At 40.3% G+C, this 24,232-nt stretch overlaps 1 protein-coding gene across 4 annotated transcripts in view; it reads left to right on the top strand.

Moving 5' to 3' along the window:
* The window catches only part of ARHGAP6 (Rho GTPase activating protein 6), a 462,773-nt gene that overhangs the window by 380,562 nt on the left and 57,979 nt on the right, over positions 1 to 24,232 (top strand). For all 4 annotated transcript variants that reach the window (XM_019746346.3, XM_019746348.3, XM_074323559.2 and 1 more), the window contains exons 2-3: positions 2,372 to 2,531; positions 23,966 to 24,037. In XM_019746346.3, the coding sequence (XP_019601905.3) occupies positions 2,372 to 2,531; positions 23,966 to 24,037 (232 nt within the window). The remainder of the gene's footprint in view (positions 1 to 2,371; positions 2,532 to 23,965; positions 24,038 to 24,232) is intronic.

Raw genomic sequence — 24,232 nt, 5'->3', positions numbered from 1 at the left:
GGCTCCCGGTAAGCTTCCTCCAGATGCAAATTCATACATGTGAAAACAAACAAACAAAAAGTCCTCACTCCCTTTAACTCCTGCTCAGACGTGGCCTTCTCCGTGAGGTCTTTCCTGGCCACTCTCTCTGAAGCTCTGCATCCCTCTTGGCTTTGTGTTCCCTCCCTAGCAGTTATCATTATTTAACACACTATGCCCCTTACTAACCTTGTTTATTTTCTGCCCCTACTAGACTATAATATCTCCATTTGGTAAATGAATAAATACATAAAGGAAATCCCAGATAAAGAGGAAAACATATCTAAGCTTTAGCATAGCGCCATTCACTCTTTGCAATGAACATTCTAGGCAGGAATTTTCTGCCTGCAGGGACAACAGAATCTTAATAGTTGCTGAGGCCAGTCTTTCTGTCTCCCTTCTTTAAGGTGACTTATGAGGATGGTGAAGTCTTAGGAGATTCCTTAAGTGTCCCAGGCAGCCATGGCAAGTCCTTGGCAGTGCCTGTGGGCATCGGCACTGTTCCTTTCTTCTGGAACTTTTCTTGATTGTTGATGGAACCATAGGTACCTCTGCAAAGCTGTGGTGCCCTGGCTGGTATCTGTAATTCACAAGAAGTCCTCCTCAGTAAGGGGATGTTGGGTTTCAGAGGATTATGAAGCATTATTTCTCAGGCCATCACTTCCTCACTGTCTGCATAAGGGTGGCGCCATTCACTCTCATGGGCATCCAGGGTGTGTCTCATACACACAAGTGTACTCAGGAATGTGCGAATCTTTGCTTTGATTCTTTCATATGGAATAATATTTTTTTTAGCTTGAAAAGAACAGAAATTTATTTCTCACAGTTCAAGGGACTGGGGAGTCCGAGGTCAAAGAGTTGGCAGATTCACTGTCTGGTGAAAGCCTGCTTCCTGGTGCATAGATGGCCATTGTCTTGCTGTGTCCTGGCAGGGGAGCTCTGTGGGGTCTCTTTTATAAGGACATTAAATCCCGTTCATGAGACCTCCACCCTCATGACCTGATCACCTCCCAAAAGGCCCTACCTCTTAATACTATCACTTTGGGGGTTTGGATTTAACAGTGAATTTGGGCTATATGTAGTTCTTATTGATCGTCTCTGTGTACTTACTGTGATCGCAATAGCTCATTAGAGTGCTGTAAGGAGAAACTCAGCAGTTACAATTTAGCATAGAGTTTAAGGGCATACTTTTTTTAGCTTGGGTCTTGGTTGGTTCCAAATCTTGTAAGTTTCATGATTTAGGGGGGAATTACTTAACCTCCCCAAACTTCAATTTCATCTATATTATGTTTACATCTACTATATATTACTATGATATTGATATAATGTATCATAAGTACGGACAGTCCCTGACTTAGGATGGTTTGACTTAGGATTTTTTGATTTGAGGATGGTGCGAAAGTGGTACACATTTTGCAGAAACCATACTTTGAATTTTGAAGTTTGGTCTTTTCCTGGGCATATGATATGCAGTATGACACTCTTTCGTGATGCTGAGCAGAGGCAGTGAGCCGCAGCTCCCAGTCAGCCATGCAATCTATGAGGGAACCGTCACTGCATTCCATCAGGGAACCGTCACTCTACAGTGTACTGTGTTTACAGTGTTTTTGGATATTGTGTTCTGACCACATTTCAGGTGGGCTAGGCTAAGCTATGATGTTCCATAGGTTAAGTGTATTAAATGCTGTTTCGACTTAACAATATTTTCAACTTACATTGGGTTTATTGGGATGTAACCCCACTGTAAGTCAAGGAGTATCTGTATATATTATAATAGTGTATCATAAGTATATACCTATTGTAATAATATGTTATATATCATATACTGGACTATATTAGGTAATGTTATTATAGTATTGAATATTATATTAAATAGGGTTAGAAATGGTGGCCACCTCATAAGGTTGATGGAGGGAATAACTAAAAAGCCCTTGGCACCGTCACTGATACATGGTAAGCTATCAATACATAGTGTCCCTCTTATGTCTAGTGTACATGATGGCAGTTAGCAGCAGTTTTTCCTGTTACTGAGCTAAAAAACCCAAAAGTTTCCATGTGTTCCCATGAGAAGAGGAAGTAGGACCCTCAAAACATCTTTCCACAGAGTTTTCTTTGGCCTGTGTATGCATCACTCTATGGGACCGGGTGACCCAGCAAGTACTCGCGATTTTGATGTTTGCAACTGAGAAAATCCATTGTTAAGTAAAGAGTGGGTTGGACTTTAGGGATTTAGACACAGTTTGGGAACAAAAAGATGATGTTTGCTTGACTTTATTCCTGACTAAGAGAGAGGATGAGGTTTGGGAGATGTCCATGAACTGTGTAACTGGCTGTTTTTCCCCTTTGTCTGCAGGGTGATTTCACCTGGAACAGCATGTCGGGCCGCAGCGTGCGGCTGAGGTCAGTCCCCATCCAGAGTCTCTCAGAGCTGGAGCGAGCCCGGCTGCAGGAAGTGGCGTTTTATCAGTTGCAGCAGGACTGTGACCTGAGTTGTCAGATCACCATTCCCAAAGGTAAGGCCCTGTCTGTCATTCCATCAGGGAACACTGCAAGTCAAACATCTGCTCTGCCATAGCCACAAGCTGCGAACTCATCTCACACCTAACAGTAACACAGGAAGGAAACTGCAGTTCTTAATTGTTGGCGGGCATTCATGTCCATTTTGAAAGACATGTTCAAGTGGGACAACTTACATGCCAACTAATATGTTTACTTAAAGGGAAGGTCAACTGGGGGCATTAAAAAGGAAAGCCGTGTGTATCTCAGCAGTCTACATGGCTTCAGAACAACCAATTCAAAAGAAGCTTCAGAAAGGTCAACTTCAAGGGTTACAATTAAAACCGTGTCTATCTCAACAGGATTTCAAAATAACCAGTTGAAAAGAATGTTTTAACAATCTGTTAAACTTGTCATTTGGCTTTCTGCAAACCCAGAATCAGGGATGATACCAATGTTAACTCATTTTGGTCCAGTCCTTCACCTGGCATGTCTCTGCGGCGGGTTCACCCCTATGACACTGGAGCCAGCACAGGCCCCGTCATCGGAGGTTTCACAAACCCAGATCCTGATTCTGGTAAAGAGGAGAAGCCTGTATTTGAAATCCTTTAATCTGTAAAAGTCTGTTTCTGAATGTTTACTATCTGAAGTGCAAGGGTACTTTACAGTTTATATTAGTGTGTAGCAGAAAGGTAGTCTGAGAATGAAAAGCTACGGTGTTATACAAATTGAGTAAACCAGCCTTTAAAAGCAACATTGGCTGGTGTGCCTGAAATTTCAAGGAAAGCAGGAGAGGGATAGCAAGCATCTAAAGGCTAGAGATTGCTTTGCAGGAGTTCAGTATCTGCAGAACTTCTACCTTGTTTTCTTTGATTAGGAAGTTGAGGGGATGCGTCATGAATATTTATCCATAGCATAACCCACATCTCATATATACACATACACACAGAGATAGGTGGTTCTCAACCAGGGATGGTTTTGTCCCCCACCCCCAGGTGAAATCTGGCAATGTCTGGCAACACTTGTCGTTGTCACAGCTTAAGGAAGGATGCAGGTGACATCTAGTGGGTAGAAGCCAGGATGCTGTTAAACATCCTCCAGTACATGGGACGGTCCCCCACAACAAGCATTGTCAGGCCCCAAGTGCCCACGTGCAGTGGTTGAGCAGCCTTGATATACAAACGGACGCGTACTCACAGTCTGTCCAAAACGTGCTGGGGGTGATGCTCTTTTCTTGGCTCATCTGTGGCTCATGGAAAGGGCTTCGGAGTCTGCAAAGCAGGGTTTGAGGACTTGTCTCATCACTCCCCGCAAGCAGGAACTTGGGTAGTTCGCCTCTGCAGTAGGAGGCTCTGTTTTGTTGACAAAAAAGAGTAGCACAAAAACACTGACCACACAGAGGTTCTTATCAGATGGCGACTGTTAGGGTTGCTTATATTCTTTAAGCTGGAATCTGGGACTCTGCTGGAGGTATGAAGGAGTTCAGGAAAAGGGAGAGGTAGATGAGGGCAAGGGGCTGCAGGGCCAGGCACATCTGCTTGTCACCACAAGCACAGCCAGTTCCTCCCTGGAGGAAATCCCTACCCCTGTTATATCTTTTCATGTTTATCTAACATACAGAGACCCTCAGCTTAATTAAGAAGAAAACCACTTTTGCAATTGGTGACAAATGAGTACTAATCACTATTCGGCCGGTTACTGCTTCTCCCTAGGACAGACTCGTCGCCTCACTTTGTCTGGGTTTGGTTGTAGGGTGGAGATGAGGCCTGCCCTCCGCTCCCCGTTAACTTACAAGGTGGCCCAGGTGCGGCCCAAGAGTCCTAGCTCCCTTTTACAAGCACAGATGTTCTTTCAGTTTCTTAAAAAAATAGAAATGTTGTTGACAAACCTAATTCGTCATGATGGGAATGATGATTTTGAAAAGTTATGTGAAACCTTGGTTGGCTGTACATCAGATAAGATATCAGGGAACAAATATTCTTTGTAGCTTGTTTTTAAATCTGGTTAATTTGATGTTTCTCTTCGTTTTGGCTTTTTAAAGAGTCCACTAAATAAACAACCTTTGCGAAACAGTTTTGTAAAATTTGACTGCTAGAAGTTCTGTCTTCATCGCTTATTTCTTTGACTATGTGGTCCCTAGCACATTCGGGAGAAGATTTGCTCTGTCAGGAGATTGAAAGATGTTCAGGCTACAGGAGTTATCTTGATATTTTCTATCAAAATGGGAACTAATGATTTACAAATAATTTCTTACTTATGAAGGAGAGAAAGGATTGTGTGGCTAGGTGGTAAAAAACAGGTATCACCCAAGAGTTCTGAAGCTAATATTTTGGGGCAGATGATTATAGACATCAAATACAGAGGGGCAGGAGCCAAAAAAATATACACATTTTAAGAGATGTTATCTATGTATTACTTTTCGAAGTTGAATTGAATTACAGCGGCAATGCGTAGTATGATGTTCGCTCAAAAGATGGCGTTAATCAAATGAATGCTAGCGTCATTCATGGTATTACAATTTTAATACAGTTTTTTTCCTTTCTTAGTATGTATATATATATATATTTTTTTTGGCACCCTCTGTATTTACCAAGATCCTTCAAGTGCACGGCCAGTGCTGAGTGCTATAATGGCAACTTTGCTCCGAGGGTGGCCACTTGGTTCCATGCAAATCCCCAAGTGGAGGTTTCAAACAGGGTCGGATTCACTGTGTGAATTAATTACTCAGGGAAATAAAAACAGCAGCCAGGGCCTAGAACCCAAAGAAATGATACCATGCCTAATGAGACAATGGGTGTAATGAAAATGGAAACACACTCAAGCTCACATTTCTGTTCTTTGCCACTTGAGGACGATTGGAGTATTTTAATTATGGGTATCTGTTTGGAGAACTCTCTCCCTCTGTGAGACTGGTGCCACCAGGGCTCAGATGAATGATATTATAACAGATCATCAGCTTCTGCGATTCACCATAGAGAGTAAAGAACTGGAGATTGGGGCATTGGGAAATTCCTGGGGTGATTTCCTAGAGCGGACTGCAGGGGTGGGATCCAGAGCACAAGTCGAGACTTTGACTGCCTCTTGTGCTATAGTAATAGGTGGCCATGGGTTATATGGGCGCAGATGCAGGTAGCTTACAAGATGATGGCAGAACATGTGAAATCGCTTTCCACTCTCAGTGAAACAGGCAGCAATTTCATATACTAGGAGTGAGGGTGGCAAGGAGGTCCTGGAGGTTTGAGGAAAGAGGAGCAGAGTGGAAGAGAAGGGAACTGATAGACCAGCAGCAATGTTTCAGGATTGCAGGGCAGTCCAAAAGGTTCATTTGAGGTTAGTAGCTGGGGGTTTAAATTGCAAATGGAACATCCTGACAGTTAAACACTGGTAAAGTAAAACACACCGTTTTGTACTTCAAATTCCCCAGCCCTGGTTAATCCAAATGTCCTCTCACTAGAGTTAGGATTTTCTAGTTGAGTTTAAAGATGGTAGAGAGAGATGTGGCAGTGGAGAGTATATCTGTAGTAGGCAGAATAATAGCCTCCCAGAGATGTCACTGGAACCTGTGAATGTTACCTCGCATGCCAATAGGAACTTTGCAGATGTGATCAGTTCAAGTCCTTGAGGAAGTGAGACTGTCCTGGATTATCTGGGAGGGCCCACACGAACCATGTGGGCACTTAAAAGCAGAGAAACTTTCCCAGCTGTAGTCAGAGAGAGATATGATTATGGAGGAGTGGTCAGAGAGATGCAATGTTGTTGGCTTTGAAGATGGAGGAAAGGGTCACAAGCCAAGGACTGCTGGCGCCCTCTAGAAGCTGCAAAGGCAAGGGAACAGATCCTCCCTAGAGCTTCTAAAAAAGACTGCAACCCCGCTGACACCTTGATTTTAGCCCAGTGAGACCATTTCAGACTTGTGACCTCCAGAAATGTCAAATAATAAATTTGAGTTGTTTAAGCCACTAAATTTGTAATAATTTGTTACAGCAGTAATAGGGAACTAATTACAGTATCCAAGGGAATGATTGTAATCCCAGACCATAGAATCCAAGTTGGGTAAGAAGAGAAGTTAGGAATAAATGTAAAAGACTTACATTTTTCTGGAATAAGAAAAATCAATAAAATAAGGATGTTGGTTATGTAATTAATGATCTACAAACTGAATGTGATTCCAAAAAACTTATCAACAGAACTTGTCTCTGTAATATCACTAAATTGATCTACACATCATCTGGGCAAATAATTATGTTAGAGTAGGAAGGGGAAAATATGAAAAAAAAGTCAAATGAAAATTATCTCTATCCATTTATTAAAATGTCATAAAACTAAAGCAATTAAAAGTGTATTGTACTGCTTCATGATAGGCAGATCAATGGGAGACAACAGAGTTCAGAAATGAACTAACATACATATGAGAATTTATGACATGATAAGTATTACATTTCTTGTCGGGGGAGGATGATGGATTATTATTGTGTTTGCAACAGTGAGGCGACCGTTGAGGAGAAAAAGCTGGATTCGGACATTGCTCCTTACATCAAAATAAAGTGATATGGAAGAAAGATTTGAAGATTGAAAAAATGAAACTATAAATGCACCAAGACAAAACATAGCTGGATATTTATGTATATTTTACATTGGGGAAAGCACCACCAAATAAACCATGAAGAGACTGAAACATTTTACTACACACAAAAAACAGAATCATCTGTGTTGCCAACAAACAAATAAATAGAAATTTACAGCACATGTGACAAACTAAAGGCTAACTTCTCTACTACCATGTTTCCCCAAAAATAAGACCTAGCTGGACTATCAGCTCTAATGCGTCTTCTGGAGCAAAAATTAATATAAGACCTGGTTTTATTTTACTATAATATAAGACTGGGTCATAATATAATATAATATAATACTGGGTCTTATATTAATTTTTGCTCCAAAAGATGCATTAGAGCTGATAGTCCAGCTAGGTCTTATTTTCGGGGAAGCATGCTATATACTTGTGTTTGTTGAGGTAGACTAACTACTCGGTGCCTTAACACTATAATAGTTTCTTTCTTACTCAGGTACCATCCAGTACAGGTTAACCATGGGAGTCGGGAGAGTGGACTCTGCTCCATGCAGTTATTCAGGGACCTCAGCTCCTCACATCTTGTAGCTCCTCCCTCCTCTATATCCATTCAGCCAGGAGACACACAAACTAAAAACTAATAAGATTTCCATTAACCATATAAGATGACTGATGAGCTTCATTTGTTACCATTCCTAAACTTAAGATATTTTAAAAAGGGACTTTTGAAGAACCTAGAGAAATGCTTAGTGGTAGAACTCAGGAGGTCTTTCAGTGGGAGGATTCATATCTATCAGTAGTTTTCCCTGTGAACCTTAGATTGCCCCTGGAGGCACCCATGGAATGTTTCTGACTGGTCAAAGGCCACTCTTGGCATAGGCTCTTGGATCAGACTTTCTAGTCTGTTAATGGCCCAACAGCAGAATCAGGAAACAAATGTGGAGAGCATGGTGGAGAAATTAAGCAACACCTAATGGCCTGCATGAACTTTTCATCTATTCAAAACACATGAACAGAGTACTATTTATATATCAGGTAATATGTTAAGCTCAGGTAATATTATTTTGATTGTATTTTAATACAAATGGTCTAAGGCAGGGGTTAGCAAACTGGCCCACTGGCCAAACCCAGCTCACCACCTGTTTTTGTAAATAAAGTCTTATGGGACCACAGCCATGCTTATTCATTTACATATTATCTGTGGCTGCTTTTACATGACAATGGCAGAGTTTAGAAGTTGTGACAGCCCATATGTCTGACAGAGTCTCAAATGTTTAGCATCTGGCCCTTTACAGGAAAAATTTGCTGATCTCTGGTCTAAAATAAAATGAAAGGAAGTGACTGTTCTGCCACAATCAGTAAAGCAGGTTAGTGTAGGTAATGTGGCTTAACCTCATTATATTGTAAATTAAGTGTTTAAAGCCCAAGGGTTCTATGAGAGAGCAATGCATATTCATGTTTTCTTTAGTGCGGTTTTTTTTCTCTCATGTTTCAGTTAATTTCTGATAACACAATTGAGAAAGGCTTTGTTTATGTATTTTGGAAACAATATCGTAGAATGAGGAATATGAGGAATAGCTGATGGTTTAAGAAAATGTGAACAATAGTCTGATAAAAGAGTGTCCTGACGCCTCAAAATTGCTCAATTATATGGCTTCCTTATAAAGCGGTCCCTCACCATTGTCCCTTAGGCAATGTAAAACCCAAGTAAACAACTCAATGAAATCAAGAAAATGATATTCTTGGTAGGCTAACACTGCAGCTTCCTTTGGTTTGTGATTTAAATGTTGATTTAAAAAAAAGGGGGGGCAACCTGGTGGTCAAGGAAATTGTGCTTGGGTATTTATGTAACAACCCTAGACAGGAAATACAACTATCCTGTGTCTACGTTCTTCTTGCTGGCAGTGTTCAGTTGAAGAGGTGATATGCTAGAACTGTTTCTCAAAGCTTTTTGTGTAAATAAAAATAATTCGAAACCTGGGGCAAAATCCAGGCTCCACTGTAGGTAGAAATGCTGATAGGAAGCAAACACTACTAAAGAGGTGATCAAAAAATGGTAGACTGCTGAGCATAGAGACCCTCACCAAATGTCTCTACTGTGCGAGCTGCAGAGCTAGTTGTATCTTCTATGTGCCCACAATTACCTTTGCTGTGATTTTCCCAGGGGATTGTGATTTCCCATGGGGTAAAGCTATATCTTATTTGTCCTTGAATCTGTAACACCAAGTACACTGCCTGATAAACCATTGATCTTCAGCAAATCATTGAGAAAGTACATGCATATTCTCCTTTAAAATGATGCTCCTTCCTTCATTCTTCTCTAAAGAGCATCAGTCACCTTTATCTCATTTCCCCTTATATCCCCAGTAACGATTTTGAAATAACCTCAGTTCTTCTCTACTGCTTCACCTCATGCCCAGTTTCCAACTTTGATTGATGGTCTCATAGGGTTGATGTGAGGCTTAAACGAGGTAATAACCATAATGAGCTTAAAACATCTCCTGACATCTTATCCACTCAGTAGAAGTTATCCATCACCGTTATCATCATCATCATCATCACCATATCACTTTGTCTTATCTCGGCCCTCAACCCTAGACACTCCATCATTATGTCTCACCTTAACTACAGCCATAGCCCCCCACCTGCTTTCCTCAATTCACGGTTTGCCGTCATTCTGTCCACCACACCTAAAACCACCAGAGTAATCTTCAACCACAGACTCTAATCCTTTGTTGGAAAAGCACCAAACAAAAAAAACAAAAACAAAAAAATATCTCGAGGCCCTCTGTTGCTCACTGATCTCAAAAGCCATTTACAATAGTATTTCATATGAAAAGAAGAAACCCATTTTGTTTGCAGCTTATTCTGAGAATGCATCACAGATTTCAGTTTATTTACCCTGGAGCAGAAGGTTTCAAACTTTTTGTCCACAACTGACAGTAAGAAATACATTTTACATCTCAGCCCAGGAAACACATGAACCAAATGGTCTTTATCTTTATCAGAGATACACTTTGATATTTTCTATAATTTCTCTCCTATCATCGTCTATTCAATTCTGTATCATTTTCTAAAATATGCTTGTCAAGATCCACTATATTTTCATCATCCATTAATAGGTTATGTCCCACAGTTTGACTAATGCAGTCTTAGAAGGCAGATGGAATGGACAAGAGGACATCAAGAAGAAAAGAACAAAAATGTCAGTATGGAGAACTTTCGATTGTTCTATGCTGTGGCTCTCGGGCTCTTTGTCAGTTGGATGGGACATTGCTTGTGTAGGGCCACAGAAATGAACCGAGGCTAGACCCTTGGCCTAAGCTGTTGCCTCCTTTATCTGGAGCTCAGCTGTGGAATGCCACCCACGCGGCTTCCCATGCTGCTTCACTGCTCTCTGTTAATACCAAGCTGAGCGTACAGCCCAGAGGAGGTAGATATGTGCGGCTTTAGGTTTTAAGGGGGTAGAAGCCTCTAATGGAGGCTACAGTGTCATTTCAAAAGTAGTCCACATCCTCAAGGAGCTCTGCATTAGTCAGTAGAGGAAACACAAATACATCAACTATATTAAATGAGCAGGGGATATCACCTCTCTGAGTTATCTTTGGTGACCCTTAGAGAGAATAAGCTGCCTCATGTACCTATTCCAGTTAAAGCCAGGAATGACAGAGAGACTTCCTGGCAGGTTCTTTTGTAATTTTCTTCTTGGATGCTCTCCTCTGTACCCTAGGGCTGTTACCATGTCAACTTCTCAAGTGTGTGCTGCTATATGATTCCGTTCTGATGCCAAGCTGGCAGGCCAATATGATAGTATGTGGTTCTTTAAACCATCTGCGTTACACCTTCATATCACAAATGGCTCCCTTCATGTTCTCAGGCAATGTAGTTTTCCATCCAAGGTCTTGTCCCTACTGGTCACATTTACATGTATTTGTATATCCTTGTTGGAGCAGCAACTAGCATTGCACAAGGCTTTGGCGTCTTCAGCAAAACTTTTGTCACTGCAGTTTCTGAAATATTCTGGCACCTTTCAAAGATTTCAAGACTACACCATTCTCTCTGTAGGGAATCATGGCCCAAAAGTAAACTTGATAATTACAAAGAGTGTTCCATCCTTGAAATGTGAACAGGGACTTCCATTCTTGCTTTTTATTTTGTTTCCCCATGGGTGAAAAATAGGCAAAATACGTATTAATTGAAATGAAACACTGAGTGTTCTTTTTAAACCAATCAGGCTTTTTAGATCATTTGAAATTGAGGCCTCAAAATTATTCAAAAATTCAATTAGTGGGTGTTTATAAAATTTCTACAAATGAAAAGCTCTGGAGAAGTAGTTTAAGGGTAAGATGGGAATGGGCAAACTACAGCCCAAAGGCCCAATCCAGCCCCCTGTCTGCTTTTATAAATCAAGTTTTATTGAAACACAGCTACACTCATTTCTCATTTTTTTCTGTATTGTTTAAGGCTGCTTTAGTGCTACAACAGCTGAGTAGAGCAGTTTTGACAGAGAGCATACGGCCCACAAAGCCGGAAATATTTACTAGCTGGACCTTTACAGAAAAAGCTTGCTCATCTCTGATTTAAGACATGAATATTCATTTGATATAGTAATTTGAAGCGATTATTCATGTAATTGATTGACTATAGCATCCAAGTCATTTCAGTTTCTTCACTCCCTTAACTTTATTTTGCAATAATTGAGTGTTTTTTAATGATCAGAGCTTCGTAACTCTCAGATGTTTGGGTGTTTATATTATATGTGACCAAATATTTTTTCAAAGTGCATAATAAATTCCCTTGGTGGCACTAAACAAGAAAGAAAAGTTAATATTTTTATGAGTTGCTTAAACAACTGATGCCATCATGCTGTTTATAGGAATGTAAGCTATGCATTAAATGGGTGACTTTAATAATAAGTCAATCTCCACTGTGGGTTGATTATTAGCTTCATAATCACTATCTGATTTGATAACTGAAAATTTAGCAATATTTATCTTATTTCCAGATGTATAGTTCTTTGTAAACTGATCTCCCTCCTGTTACCCTCCTTATCTTAGATCCCACCCAACACACACAAATTGAAAACTTCAAAGGATGTCTTTCTTAGGGATACCTGCCATTACATGGTAATGCTGGCACAAATATATGTAGCAAAACACATCCCACAACAGAGTTTTGGATGACCCACTGTTAAGATGCTTTGGCTGCAAATTATGGAAAGCAAACCAAATATGGCTTAAATAATAAAGACATTGATTCTATTACTTTACAGAAAGCCCACGGATAGGCTAGTTCCAGGACTCATTAATGCAGTGGCCTTCCATCTTCTTCTCTGCCATCATCAGTCGGCCACGTTGTTCTTTGGCTGGCTTTCTCATTGTCACATAATGGCCCTAGCAGCCCCTGGCATCACTGCTCCTCTGGCAGCCTGAGGAGGCAGAGAAGAGCAATAACTCTTCAGCAAGTATCTTTGTAGTAAATGAGGATTTTAACTGCTGCCTCTCAGTAGATTTCTCTTCGTTCTCACTCCCTAGAATTGTAACACCTGCCAGTGTCCAAATCAGTACTGGCAAGCAGAAAGAAATCACCAGAATTGGCTTAAGATTCCTTTCCTGAGCCTGGGGTGAGGACTCATCCCAGGATGCATGACGACATGGAGGGTGAGCACCTAACACAATAGGGAAAGGAAAAAGTGGGGATGTCTAGTAGGATAAAGATGGATTTAGATTAGAGACAATTGGTGTACGTAATAGTAATGTCATCTTCTGCCATTGCAAACAAGCAATAGGGAAGGAACTATTCTTATATCATATCTATATGACTTAGTGTCTAGTACAGTGTTTTGCTTTTGCTTCTCAGGAAATATTTGAGAAATTGAATGGAATGGATTAAAAAATTCAATGATAGCACATTCAACTGCAATGCAAAGAATAATCCAAAACAAGAATGGAGAAGGAAAGAAGGAGGAGCCTAATAGTTTTCATCTAATTGCATCATTGTCTGTCCAGTTACTGAATTTGTGAGAGCTGTTTTATGGGAACAAGTGGCAGACATTTGGCAGAGTTCCCAAGGTTTAAAGTCTGTGATTTAAAGATACATGATTTCCTTCTTACTTGTTCAGTCTGAAACAACATGTATCAAAAGAAAGTAGATAGCATTCGCCCCTGCCATAGGTCACTCTTGTCTGACTCGACCTTTTCAACTCCAACTACAAAGCAAAACACTTGCTTTGAGGTTCGGGAATCTACAAGGTTTCCCTCCTGAGGAAAATTTGCAGAACTAATTACCTTGCCAAAATAATTTCTACAAAACAGAAAAGGTTTCTTAGTGTTTAGTTTAGCTGGAAACAGGGTGACCTCCAAGACCTGACTCTTTTTACAACAGTAAGAGACTCACAGAATGTTCTTATTTTCTGACCGCAGCTTTGATAATTTCACCACCACTTCAATATGTAAACTGTGGGGATTAGTACATTTCACAAGTACTTTGGGGAGCCTCAATTCTAAGGAGAGGCATCTGTATTGCTTAAGAATACCATGAATGTTTCCTTCCCTGAGAAACATAGACACTTTGGAAATAAATTTTGAAAAATCTAACCCACAAGGTGCTGACAGGATAAAGAAAGTGTTTAATTCATTGGAATTTACACCAAGAAAAATGACTCAAGAACCCTATTTCTACCTGCCTTTTATTTCAGTCAAGGTTAATGGAAAAACTGCTAAGGATAGGTGATATATAAATGACAACTTTGACCTATGTATTTGATTAAATAACTAACAGTGCATAGCATGGAAGATTTCTTTAAAATGACATTAAATATACATAGTGAGACCCAAAGTTGACTGACTGGTAGTGCCAGTTTGGGCTTGAATACTTCATTTTCTACATTTTAGGTCGTTTTCTTCCAGAATTCTTATTTGTCACTCTCTTGAGCCCTAGTTCCCACTAAAGGAACTATCAATCCACTTGTGAATTTGCAATTTTCTCATCTTTTTTCACCAATAAAATGCGTGCTTGATGAAGCGTTGGATTACTAGGAATAAAGCATTAAGAGACTCAGGATAAGAAAGCATTTCCTAGACAAGCAGTCACCATGTGATTTATTGGGATAAACCCCTAGCAAAATTCAAAGTTCTCTGAGAAGGGTAACTTTGTCCTTTAAGACTGAACTCAAACATTAGCCTTCCCAAGCATTTCTTCATTTTGCTTTAATGAGGTTTCTACTTATCTATCTGTCTTTAGCACTAAACTGAGTTTCTCAGAGGCAGAGATAGCGTCCATTCATCTGGGTTCATAGCACCTACTTCTGTCTCACTTACAATATGTACTTAATCAATGTTGGATGGAGGGATGGCTGGAGTAATGGGTGGATCAATGTATAGGGGATGAGCCCATTTTCTACGGGAAGATGCCATTTAAACAGATAGCTATTATAGTGTAAGTAATATTCCCAAGCCAAGGAGATTTATCATGTTCTGTGGTGCAACATTCCTGGACAGAGAACCCTTGTTTTAGAATGGAGAAGAGATCCCTGCTTTGGCTCTTCTAAATCTCTGGGGTGAATCCCCTTACACCAGAGTATTGCACTGGTCATCAGTTCCCCTACCCTGGGCTTGCTACCATGCATCCAGCCAAGAAGCAGAGGTGGCCATTTTCCTGGTGGTTACTTCTGTCTTTCTGTCAGGGCTGTTCTCTCTTCCATTTCTTGAATATAGAGCAGGCAACTCAAAGTAGCAGGGTCAATTTTGAATCTGTTCCACTGAGGATGGTGATGGCAGTAATTGGCTCCAATGTCCAGCTTGACTCTTCCGGAGATACGATTTTGACTGGGGTTTGCTTGCCCAGCTCTCACCAGTCCCTACCTGTTTTCCAATGTGCACGCACAGGGCCAAATTAACTTACATTGACTACATTACTCATGGGAAAGCAGTAGAGATGGAAAATCGGCACAATGAATGGCCCTCAAGTGTCCAGGACCATTCATAAAATTATTTCTCTGACAAACCTCCTTTTCCAAACTGGAAATAAAAAATCTGGTTTAATCTTTTTCTTGCCTTATATCTGGGAGGTCTGTGGCTTGAGAGCCCTCAAAAGGGAAAGTAGATGAAAATAAAGGATGAATTTTAGTTTTAGTAAAGGACACAATATAGTTTTAGTAAACATTGTTATAAGACACCACAGATTGTATAACTCACCTATTCCACATTCATATAGATACATGTAATGTAAAAACCACATTTTGGCTTATTAGCAGAGGCATGGGAAGTTGAATATAAGCAGATTTCTGTACTAATCAGTCTCCTTGGATGCAAATGACAAGTACCAAGCCTGAATAACCTAAGCGGAAAAGGGATGTAGAGAACCTAAGAACTAGGATGTGTCTTGAGACAATCTAATCAGTCAGGTATAAAAACATCACCAGCGCCATAAAAACAAATCTGCTCAAGACTCTCATCTGTCCGCTCCCTTTCCAGAAAACGTGCTACACCAGAATGGCAGACAGACACAATGGATGCTTTATATTAGCCTAGACACTTGTTTTCTTTCAGCGCAGAGAGATGTGAACAGAAAGATTATTTCACTAGTTTCAGCCAGGTGAGAAACTCTGGCGTGTGAGTCACCTTCTTGTGATAAAGTTGCGCTCCCAAATCTGTGTTTCAAAAGTACATAGTGAACAGTGCAAACCTCCGCTTTTTCACACACTTGGCAAATGAGTTCTCAACCTTCGCTTGACTACATCCAGTGCCTGGGAGAAAGGCTTTATATTTTATTTTTTATTTTGGAATAATTTTAGATTTACAGAAAAGTCATAAAGATAATATAGAGTTCCTTTATGCCCCTAGCCCAGTTTCCTCTGATGATAACATTTTATATAACCTTGGTATACTTACCACAACTAAGAAACCAAAATGTGTCCGTTACTATCAAGCAAACTACAGATTTTGTTCAGAATTCACCAGTGTCCACACAAACATTTTTCTTCTGTTCCAGGATCCCATCCATTATACCACATGCATTTAGCTAGGCATCTTTTTATTTTTTGTTTTCCTTTTTTAAAAAAATAATAGACATTTCTTATCTCACACAGTTTCTGGGAATATCATAGTCTGGTTGTTATTCTAGCTCATGAGGTTGCCATCGAGCTCAGCTGGGACTGCTTTCATCTGAAGGCTTGACTGGGGCTGGAAGACCAGTGGCCAGGCTCACTCCTGTGGCCACAGGCTAGAGACCCCAGTTTCTCACCATGTAGCCCTGCGTAGGGTTTCTCATGACATGGCTTCCCCCACAGTGAGGAATGCAAGACAGAGAGCACCGAAGATGGAAAGCACAGCAAACAGTGATTTTTTTTCTTTCTTTCTTTTTTTCTTTCTTTTTGGTTTTTGGGTGTGTTTTTTTGTTTGTTTGTTTGTTTTTATTTTTTGTTTTTTTTTCTTAGGCAGCTCATTCCATCACTGAACAGTTCCATTTGCTGACAAAACTGCCTTTCTATAATTTCCTCCTGAATTTTTATTCTCACCAATAGAGGACTGGCCAGTACATCTCTTTATCTACCATGTTTAGTATTCTAAAAAACAAACAAAAAACGACCGAGGTGTGCCCTGAGTCTTCCCTGCAGGCTAAATATAACTCCTTTCGTACAAGTGTTCACCCTCAGGTACCGGTCCACACCTGATCTGCCCCCAACAAAGGAGAAAAAAAACCACTTTATCCAAAGAAATATAAGGCTGTTGACTCAAGGAACTTGCTTTATTTCCCTACCTACGAACTTGGTAGAAAGACAGCTAGAAACAGACTCATATTTCATTATAAATTGAAGGAAATTGTTATTGTGTCCCAAATTCAACCTGGCATTATAAAGGCTCAACAATTTGTAAACATTTTTATATTGTTCTGTTTAAAACAGAGACTGAGATTGGGTATAAACTGAGCATTGTGACAAGTGATGTGAATGTTTTGTAGTTTGGCTGTCACATGGTTTGAGCACATAGCTGCTCTCTAGACAGAGTTATGCATAGGTGGGTGGTTCTCAACCGTAGTGATTTTGCTCCTGTGGCACATTCGGTGATGTCCAGAGACATAAGTGTTTGTTACAACAGGGAATGGGTGGGTGCTTTGATATCTAGAAAATCGAAGCCAGGGATGCTGCTAAATATCCTACCGTGCACAGGACAGGTCCTCACAACAAAGTGTTATACAGCCCCAAATATCACTAGTGCCAAAGATGAGAAACCCTGTTAGATTACTTGCAGTTTCTAAAGGGCCGCTTCCCATGCTGCCACCCAGGTGTCTCTTTATGTCAGTTTCCCTCACTTTTTAACGAAGCTCCCCTTACTGCCTGTGAATTCCTTTGGTTTGCATTCTCTGAGAGTCTCCTTTTCTGATCCAAGTAAATAAAGAGACAGCTGTGGTTGAGAAAGGCAGGGGACGTGGTGCCAAAAAGCATTCCTTCAAACGTTGCTTAGCAGGAATTTTTTGAAGATTTGAAACAAGCTACAACCATCCTTAAAGGCTGGGATGGAGTTGCAAACTCCAAGGCTGGCCAGGTGTGCAGTGGCCCCGGGTTAGGTGTTTATGCTGGCCTGGGTTAAGTGTGAGGAACGTGAGGCCCAGTCTGCCAGCTCTTCCATCTTCCTTAAGAGGTTAGCAATCCAGATATGTATGTGAACTTACCAAGACTTTGCATTAGAACTCAAGTCTCTATCAATCACTGTGGGTGCCAAACACGACCCGAATAGCTGGTGGGGGCTGGATATGACCATTTTGCACCCCCTGGGCTAGTTGTTTACCGGTGTCAGTAGCAGCATCAGAAAGGGGTTTTGTCCCCAGAGTTACATTTAGTAACTCTTAGTTGTCTTCATTTCATATCTCAGTGCAGGCGTTTTCTTCTCCTTTCCAGGAATGCAGTCTTTATGGAGCTCTAAAAGTGAAGGGATTTCAAAGACCTTATATGTTGATGCCCTGTCTTATATCCAGGTGCACCTGGGTTTAGGCCATCTTCACCCATTCTCTCTGGCTGCCTAGCTAAGGAATGAGCCTTAGCATCTTCTGGTCCAGCACCCATACTTCTGGGAGGGCCATGTCTAAATGACCCTCACAAACGAATGTCCATTGTTTTGCAAACACCTCCAGAACCGTGTCTCATGATGCAGAGGCAAAGTGACCTTAAAGAAAGGATTTTTCAGCTTCTCATCACAGATATCTGGGTTCTGCTCCTAGCGACCCTTTTCAAGAACTGAGCCTTTTGGAAAGAGCTAGTAGTCTATGTTTGAATCCCAGCTCCACCACGTACCAGTCCTGTGAGTTTTGGGCAATTTGCTTTAGTTATCTGATTTTCAGTTCTTTCAACTGTAAAATGAGTAAATAAAAAAGCTACCTCAGCGGATTGTATGTTGATGTGTATTAGATAACACAGAGGTTGCCAAAAGATATATACACATTTGAAGAAAGGAAAAACTGTATTAAAATTATGCTGATGGGAACCACTCTGAGCACCTCTTGTTATTGCAGAAGTCAAACGTGACCTGTATTCATCTTTTGTTATCAGTATATAGAGTATTACAATTTCAATACAGTGTTTTCCTTTCTTAAAATGTGTATCCATTTTTTGGCATCCTCTGTATATATGCAAAAATGATTCATGGCAATTATGGTGAATATTTAGAGCTTAAAAATTGCCAGTGTCTCTTTCTCTTGTTCTTTCTCTGTCCTCTCTAACTTTGTATTGCCTTGGGTGTGTTGGTCCATATATCTGGCCCTTAATATCGCATCCCTCATATAGACACCACATTTTCCTCACTACAGCACAGGTAGAGGGTAAGGGTGCCATCCTTGATGTTGCATAGCCCTGGGTGCAAGTTCTGAATTTACTGCTTCCCAACTTGTGCCCTTAGACAAGTTACTTAACCTCTTTTAACCTCAGTTTCCTCATCTGTAAAATAAGAATAAATTATAGTGTGGGCTTCATCGAGCTGCTGTGAAAATGTAATAAGGTCACGGATACTGAGCACTTTGTCTATAGTATGTGCTCAATAAACACGAGCTATTCATTACTGTGTGCCCATTTCACAGGGAAGTCGTGGTGGTCTGGAGACACTGTAGGTATTCAGATATTTAGAATAGTTAAACATTGACGAATTTTTCTTGTGCAGGACTTTCTTGCTGAGTTTTCAGCCCCATTCAGTTAATGTAATTCTATGTTGGTGCCATTCCGTAAGTGATGAAGTCTTTTTTATTACTTTCATTGAGGAATAACATATCTAGAGAGTCATGTGCATAAATATGAATGTGCACAAGTACAACTCAATGGGTTTTTAACATGTATACGTCATGTAACCACCAACTGGATCAAGATATAGAACGTTCTCAGCACCCCAAAAGGCTCCTTTGTGCCCCCTTTCAGGCAATATCCATTCCCCCAAAGTTACCCTTACTCTTCCATCTATCACTATAAAAGAGTCTTTCCTTGGACACTATTTTTATTATTATTATCTCTAGAATCAATTTAATATGGAAAATAACTGTTTTATAACCCACATTCTCCGAATCTGATCACCTTAAAATGAGGAGTTGTGTGCTTCATTGATCCTGGGTTCCCTCAGAACCAACCCCAAATGTCCCTCTGACTTCTGGCCATGGGCAGTGCTGACAGGTCCTCATGGCGTGCCTCACCGTGTGCTACTCAACTTGGAGGGAGACAGGAACCCAGGAGACATGGTTCTGCCCTCAGAGCTTCCACTATAGCTAGAGAAACAAACAAGCCTTCAAATGGAGTGCCACCCAACAACGAATGAGTGCATGAAAAACATGTCCTAGAGGGGCAATGGCATGTTTTCTTGTTCTCAGTCCTCCAGCCCCCAAGAGGACGCCCAGAAGAACCACACTCCACACCGATAGTTCCTTTGCTTTGGGGTCACGAGGATGTGGAAGGCTTACTGCCTCGCCATCGGCCATTGTGTCATGTCTGTCTGTTTCCCACCCGGACATGGTCTCCTGGGGCACATTAATGAGGTGAAAAGAGGGTGCATGGAGTCCAATCCCCAAGTGCCTCCTCCAAGATACCTTTAGTCATGATGTGTGACCCACATTCTCTGTACAGGGCACTGTTGTCTGTAAGACAGTACACACCGTGGGAGCAGTTAGCAAGCATAAAACATGGCTGTGCAGTGTTAATAGTTAGGAAGCTTTAGTTTCTGTAAAAGCTGGAATGGCACTTATCACACTTATTGCCGTACAAGGAACTGGTTCACCACACATTGTTCCATGTGGTTGCACGTAATATGGCAGTCTCTTGAGCAAGATTTCTGTGCTTGTGGGAAGAAAAGACACTCTTCAAAAACTGGAGCTCAATAAGCAAACTGCTGATTGATCACAAGGGAGAAGAGAAAACGTGAGCAGTTTCATTTCTCAGCTCTTGTCATTTTCCTGAGGATTTTAAGTGACAAAATGGTGTGCTAAAGCAATGCATCGTTTCACATGATTGCACATCACCCATAATTTTGTCTAGTTCCTGTTAATAACATTCACTTCTGTCTAATTAAGTGAAAAAGGTAATATTTGCTGTAAATAGTTAAGCGTTTTATTTTTGTTGTTGTGTTTTTCAATTGTAGGCCACTATTCACAACGATCACATTTTTTCCTATAAGGATGCTTTGATATGTTGTTTGGAGTGTTGGAGTTTGAAATCCACATTATCCTTGCGAGACTATGTAAGCTCTCATACTGGTGGGAATGTCAATTAGCAAAACTATTTGGAAAACAGTTCGGCGTTACTTGCTAAAGCCTAAAATTGCATACATGCAGGCCTGGCAATGCAGCTTCTACGTACACCCCTTAGACCTGTGGTTCTCAGACGTTACTGTGAAGCAGAATCCCCTGGATGGCTTGGTAACACACACACTGCTGGGGCCCATCCCAGAGTTCCTGACTCAGTAGGTCCGGGGTGCGACTGTAGAATTTACATCTCTAAGAAGTTTCCAGGCGATACTGATCCTACTGGTCCTAGAACCACTCTTTTAAGAATCACTGTCTTAGAGAGATTCTTGTACGTGTACGAGGTGTGATCAAAAGATATGGTGAATGTTTAAATTTTAAAAAATGTATTACAGTAAAAGACACATTGCCATTAATCCCCCTCAAGATACTTCCACTCACTTCGACTACATTTATCCCATCGTTCTTGCCACTTTCTGAAGCAGTTCTGAAAGTCCTCTTTCGTGAGTACCTTTACTTCATCCTCCATCATGACAATGCCCCGTGTCACACATCACTTCTGGTATATGGCAATTTCTGTCAAATAAAAACATCACAGTGTGTCCTCATCCACCTTATTCACTGGATCTGGCACCATGTGACTTCTGACTCTTCTCCAAAGTCAAAATGACCATGAAAGGTAAATGTTTTCAATCGATTTGGGACATCGAGGCAGCCATGACAGCGCAACTAAACACACTCACGAAGGAGGACTTCCAGAACTGCTTCAGAAACTGGCAAGAGTGATGGGTTAAGTGTGTTCGAAGTAAGGGGAAGGATTTTGAGGGGGATTAATGGCAATGTGTCTTTTACTGCAATACATTTTTTTAAATTTAAATATTCACCTCATACATAAGAAGATTTGAACAAAAGTTTTCAAAAAACATTGTTCCTAATAGTTCCAAGCTAGAAATGACTCAAATTTCTATCAACAGTTCAATGGGTAAATTAACTGTGATATAGTCATACAAGAAAACACTATCAAAATGAGTGACATCCACCTACCTGCCTTAACAGGATGAATGTTGATGAATGAGACAAATGAGGCAAGAAAGAATACCTATAGCATGATTCCATCTGGGTAAATTCAAAAGCAGGAAAAACAAAACTATATTCATTATAAATGCATACATCAATGGTAACACTGTAAAAAATAGTGGAAAACTGATTGCAAAAGTCAGACCAGTGATACAAGGAGTTAGGCCTTTGTACTAGCAGTAGTCTACATCTGAACTTGGCTGTTGATTGTGTGGGAGTTGCCCCCTAATTATTATTTAAACTGTACATGTGTATTTGTACCCCTCTACATATGGTATATGATATATTCCCTAATTAAAAAGAAGTTTTTAAAAAATCACTGTATCTTAAAAGAAAATGTCCCCTATCCTATAAGTATTCTGGTGCTTTGACAACTTAATTTGAATTTTAGGATCTGCCCACTGATTATTAAAAATAAATCTCTTATGCTTTCATACATAGTTCAGTTATTCTTCCGGGACAACTATTAAAATAAAGGAATGATAGGATTTTTTTAAAGAAATATACTCTTGTTACATATATATTTGATGATATGAGTGACTGATGAACAAAGTGTTACAAAGTAGAAGACCCGTCAGTCCTGTTTGGAGAACAGATTAGAATCTCGTGCAGTTAGTATGTTTATAGTCTATATGTATATAATAAGTCATGGTAGGCCCTGGAGTTAGATCATCTTTAGACACCAAAGGTAAAAGCAGATACGTGATAAAAGAGATTGAAGGCTCTTGCTGCAATCCCAACTGATTTACATAATTTTCCCCTATGCCAATCTCACAACTGCAAGAGTGAAGACTTAAAAACTATTCCCATTTTATGGGAGGAGAATCATTTTTGAATTTTTTTTTCTTTCTGAAAAGAAGGAGGGATTGAATGTGCCTGTTGATTATACTGTGTTATCTTTTGCCTCCAAAATTTCAGGAAGGAGGAGTTGAGAACATCTGCAGCCCATAGGATCCCAGGAATACTCATTTCTGCTTAAGAATGCTTATTCTATCTTTTCTTGATAGCACAGTCTTGCTTTCACATTTTATTGGTCTGAGTCTCTTTCTTTACTACACTTTTTAGTGTATCCTGTAAGAAAACAATTCTTAATCCCCGTCTTTAAACTTCAGTTTCCTTGCTGCAAGGGCTGAGTTTCCCCTGTTTGATCACAGCGTGGGTTCTCGATTTGCACCTCCCACATGTTAAGCTGACAGCTGTATAATCCCGAACTGCATTCTTGCAATGACGTAGGCCAGTATTTTATGATAATATCCCAGGAATTCAATCACAGCTGCCTACTGATATGACTGGTATCTTTATTATTTGGTGAGTTAACCAGAAGTATTAAGTATATTTGTTGCAAGTACAAGATGCTAAAAGAATATACGCCATACTTATTATACTGAAAAATTAGAAGCAACCCAATGTCCGTCAGTGGGGGAATGGTTAATTAAATTATGGCATGCATAGCTATGGAATATGATGCAACAACCCCAAAAGAAAATACGTCTGAATTTATGTGTCAGTGTCCCCGTTAAGCACTTTATATGCATCATTTCATTTCATTCTCACAACAACCCTATGAAATTCTCACTTCATAGATGAGGACACTGAGACGTGTCCAGAGTCACACGGTTAGTCATGGTGCAGCAGTAATTAGATCTGCATCTGTGGATCCCCACATTTATTTCCTTCTCCAGTTACACTCTACTGGCTTATGAATGTCAAAGTCGTATGTACTGTTGACTCGCCTCTCATGGAGATTTGGTTCAAGATGGCATTGGTTTGTATAAATGTGAAGAATAGGAAGAGACTCACGTAATAGTAAAAACAAACATATCTACAGTGTCAAAACTAAATTACTCCCAAAGGAGGTAAGTTTCCTGTACTTTCCACGCTTGAAACAAAGTTGAAAGGCATACACCAAGATTCTCGTGATACGTGCAATGCAAATCAGGGATTTTCATGTATTTTCAGAGCCATTACTCTGTGTAAACTGCCACATTATGAGTGAAATAAGTGAAGGCATGCTTTTGCTCAAATATAGTTATTGATAATGTAAAATATCACTGGTAAGCTTGTTTTTACAACTTTTCGCTCTTTTAACATTTGCAGATGGACAAAAGAGAAAGAAATCTTTGAGAAAGAAACTGGATTCACTAGGGAAGGAGAAAAACAGAGACAGAGGTAAGAGACAGAATGAACTAAAGCGAATGCATCTTCCATGGAGCATAATGGTTGAATTTGGTGGGGTTTTTGAACTGCCTGGATTTACGCGGTTCAACTCTATTATGTAAACTGGATTTCTGTTATGGAATGTCATCAAGGACTGTTTTGGTCTACTCTTTTGTGTTTGAGTGGCCCTGTACTAAATTGATGAGT

This window comes from Rhinolophus sinicus, chromosome 18, assembly GCF_057876585.1.
Source record: "Rhinolophus sinicus isolate RSI-liver-muscle chromosome 18, RSI-T2T, whole genome shotgun sequence".
In the NCBI taxonomy this organism is placed as follows: Eukaryota; Metazoa; Chordata; class Mammalia; order Chiroptera; family Rhinolophidae; genus Rhinolophus; species Rhinolophus sinicus.
The sequence above is the reverse complement of the archived record's forward strand: the minus strand, read 5'-3'. Positions and strand labels throughout refer to the sequence as shown.